The sequence below is a fragment of the Micropterus dolomieu genome, linkage group LG12 (assembly GCF_021292245.1).
Source record: "Micropterus dolomieu isolate WLL.071019.BEF.003 ecotype Adirondacks linkage group LG12, ASM2129224v1, whole genome shotgun sequence".
Taxonomy (NCBI): domain Eukaryota; kingdom Metazoa; phylum Chordata; class Actinopteri; order Centrarchiformes; family Centrarchidae; genus Micropterus; species Micropterus dolomieu.
Genome location: NC_060161.1, coordinates 11,863,702 through 11,866,658, shown reverse-complemented (window position 1 = coordinate 11,866,658; position 2,957 = coordinate 11,863,702). Strand labels below are relative to the sequence as shown.

The 2,957-nt window shown below is 42.3% G+C and overlaps 1 protein-coding gene across 1 annotated transcript; it reads left to right on the top strand.

Moving 5' to 3' along the window:
* Nucleotides 1–1,170: 1,170 nt before the first annotated feature.
* LOC123981047 lies at nucleotides 1,171–2,596 on the top strand. Its single transcript, XM_046065659.1, has 5 exons — nucleotides 1,171–1,213; nucleotides 1,356–1,700; nucleotides 2,066–2,176; nucleotides 2,311–2,345; nucleotides 2,444–2,596. The coding sequence occupies exons 1-5, from the start codon at nucleotides 1,171–1,173 to the stop codon at nucleotides 2,579–2,581; spliced, it is 672 nt and encodes a 223-aa protein (XP_045921615.1). The 3' UTR covers nucleotides 2,582–2,596.
* Nucleotides 2,597–2,957: the final 361 nt, after the last annotated feature.

The following is a 2,957-nucleotide window of genomic DNA, read 5'->3' as shown; positions in this document are numbered from 1 at the left end:
ATTAATCAGTTCATCATGTAAATCAGGAAAGAATGGCAGAGACCGGCGTGGAGGTGGCGTGTGGTGCTTAAGAAACCTTTCATCAAGCTTACCACTAGCCTGTGGTGTCTGCTCCTCCTGTGGCCAGTTGATGTTGAGCTTAGCCACGGCTCTAGTCACCACCTCCAGCAGCACGTCATAGTCGGGCGCTGCCAGATGACGCCGCCCCGACACCCGGAAGTCATCGTCCACTGCGCTGAGCACGTCCGCCTCCTCGGAGTCGGATTGCTGCAGCGTCTCCGGATCCAAACCGCGAGCGGGAGAAGCCGAGAACGGGCTCCCGAACGAGGAAAGGAAGCGTCGGAGCCAGCGGATGAAGGTCGGGAAAAAGCCTCAGCCGTCCCGAAATCCTCCGACAGATCACGCTGTGAACCCCATGAGTGAACCTCAGTGTACCTCAGTATCCGCACGGAAAGGGCTTCGCAACGGGCGCAGGCAGCCCCCTCGAGAGCTGCCCGGGCGTGCTCCATCCCCAAACATGAGACACACATCTCATGAGAATCTCCATCCGTGATGTACCGAGGGCAAGAAAAAACACACCTTCTGTACATCTGGTTGCCGGACATGCTGGTAGACTTCTTCTTCAGGTAAGACATACTGCTCGTAGGACTGGAGCTTTCTTCAAACAACATACAGAGCGCCTGCTGAATAGAAAAAAGCTAATGATGAGTGTGTACAGGTGTGCTTTATACTCTTCCGGTTATTCCGTCACACCTTACCGTTCTAGCAACAAGCCAATAGGATTGGAGTGATTTCATTCACGTTCAGACCTGCTTCGCCTAGAGGCGTTCCCATAGTGTCGTAACCGACGCAGTTCGAGTTCCCTCGAAGGGGAACTCTGTGTCTGTGTATATTGTGTATGTTTACTATAGACTTATACAAACTGATATATCTTTTGGAGACTTCTAAAGTTTTGCTCGAACATTACCTAGGTTATCTCAAGTGTTATCAGGATATGAACTTTCTCCTTGCAGCTATTAACTTGCAACCATTTTCTGGAAAGCTTTTGTATTGTCAATCTGGGCAGCCCAATAAAAAATTTAACACTCCGCCTCTTTATGTTGAGACCACTGTTACTGGAGCATAGTTCAGTTGCAAACATTGCAGTGGTGCAGTCGTAGAGTGCACATAATGATGAACTTTACCTTGGTAACAGCTTTACTCTGTAGCTTCAGTAAGTACAACTACTGATTTCTTCTTAATACAAGAGAGAGCTTAAATTGACAGTCTACTGATTAATGACATGATTTATGTGTGTTGTTTGGTTACTGCTGAATTAGAGGTTTAGGAAATAAATGACTGGTTTTTTGTTTCAGGTTGGATCTCTGTCTCAGTTTCTGAGTTTCACACTGTGGAGGTTCAGCCTGGTGAAGAAGTCACACTGATGTGTTCAAACTTTACCAGCACGCCCTCTCACATAAACTGGTTCAGACTGAACAACAGATCCAATGCCAGCTGCATCTCCGCTATGATCAGCTCGGTTGTCAATGCTACGTTCTGTGATGGATTTAAAAATAGCAAATTTAATATGATGTCCAACATCACTACCCTCTTTCTCAAGATCAAACAAGTGGATTTATCTGACTCTGGACTGTATTTCTGCGGATTTATCTCAAATAGCAACTCCGCAATTGACAGTGCAACTTATTTAAAGGTTCAAGGTAAGATTGCTGTAAAGTGCCGGCTTTAATTTGAATTAAAATATATAGACATGTGCCGTTTTCATTCACTATCAAAATAAGGACTGAAATCAACCCACAAGAGGTAGAATACGATAAAATGTATGTAAGTGTTTGATGGAATAACAAAGCTAACTTAATTTCTTTAAAAGGCAGCAATGAGCCCCATGTTGACGTGGACAGCAAGTGTAAAAGTAAGATTCTTCTAAAGATTTCTTTCATTGTGCAGATTATCAAATGTTTGAAGGTACATATGTTTGGCTACATTCAGTTTTGTTCAACTGCATTTTGGCCTGGTCTCTAAAGGCAGAATAGACAATAACTTAATCTAATGATATTTCTTGTAGAAGCATTTGATGGATTAACAAAGATAACGATTGTGATCCTGGATGCTCTGATTATTATACTCGTTATGGTCGTCATCGCTCTGGTTGTCAAGATCAGGAAACTTAATGCAGGTACTTGAATGTTTTTATTTTAGTTACAAATGCAACGTTTATAAATGCAGAACTTCCTCCTTGTCAAAACATATTAAAAGCAATATTTCTGAACAACGAACAACAACAACTGACCAGATGCTTCTGTCATTTAGCTCATAAAGAGGAACAGAATCTGCAACACAGTGAGGTAATCACATTTTAACCTAAAGTTGATCAAAATGTATTTTACACATTGTCTGGTTCATGTTATGTAGGATGAGTGACTGTAAATACTTTTATTCACAGAATCTGGGCTCTGATGCTCTGAACTATGCAGCGCTGAGTTTCCGCCCAAAAGCCAAAAGCAGCAGAAGGCTTGAATCAGAGAACCAGCTGGAGTCAAATGTAGTGTATGCTGCCACCAGCAGCTCAGAGTTGAACTAATGCTTTATCATGTTCAACTGCTACTAAAGGAGGACTTACCATCACTATCAAACATTGTAATTTTGTAATAAAGATCCTGTATTCACAGAAATGTGCTTTAATTTTATTAACTTTGCTTCAATTATAATTCTACTTCTATTCCAGCTGTGTATATATTTGTACATCAAATAGCCAGGTGAAAAATACAGAGCTACAGAAGTTAATCAGTGTTCGTAAAAAGTAGCAGTGCTCCCCCACATGCACATACTGGCATTTTCCACTGTAGTAACAAAGCTGAAAGCGCTAGCAATCCCACCAGCCACAGGAAGGCTGGCCTTTATGGAAGACCGAGGACAACCAGAAATACTTGACAGATTCAGAAATAAATAAATGCACA

Bases quoted from the DNA above. Each gene is read 5' to 3' on its own strand.
- LOC123981047 (XM_046065659.1), top strand. From the start codon at position 1,171: ATGATGAACTTTACCTTGGTAACAGCTTTACTCTGTAGCTTCA. The intron at 1,701-2,065 runs GTAAGATTGCTG...TATTTCTTGTAG, and splicing joins AACTTATTTAAAGGTTCAAG to AAGCATTTGATGGATTAACA. The intron at 2,346-2,443 runs GTAATCACATTT...TTTTATTCACAG, and splicing joins AGAATCTGCAACACAGTGAG to AATCTGGGCTCTGATGCTCT.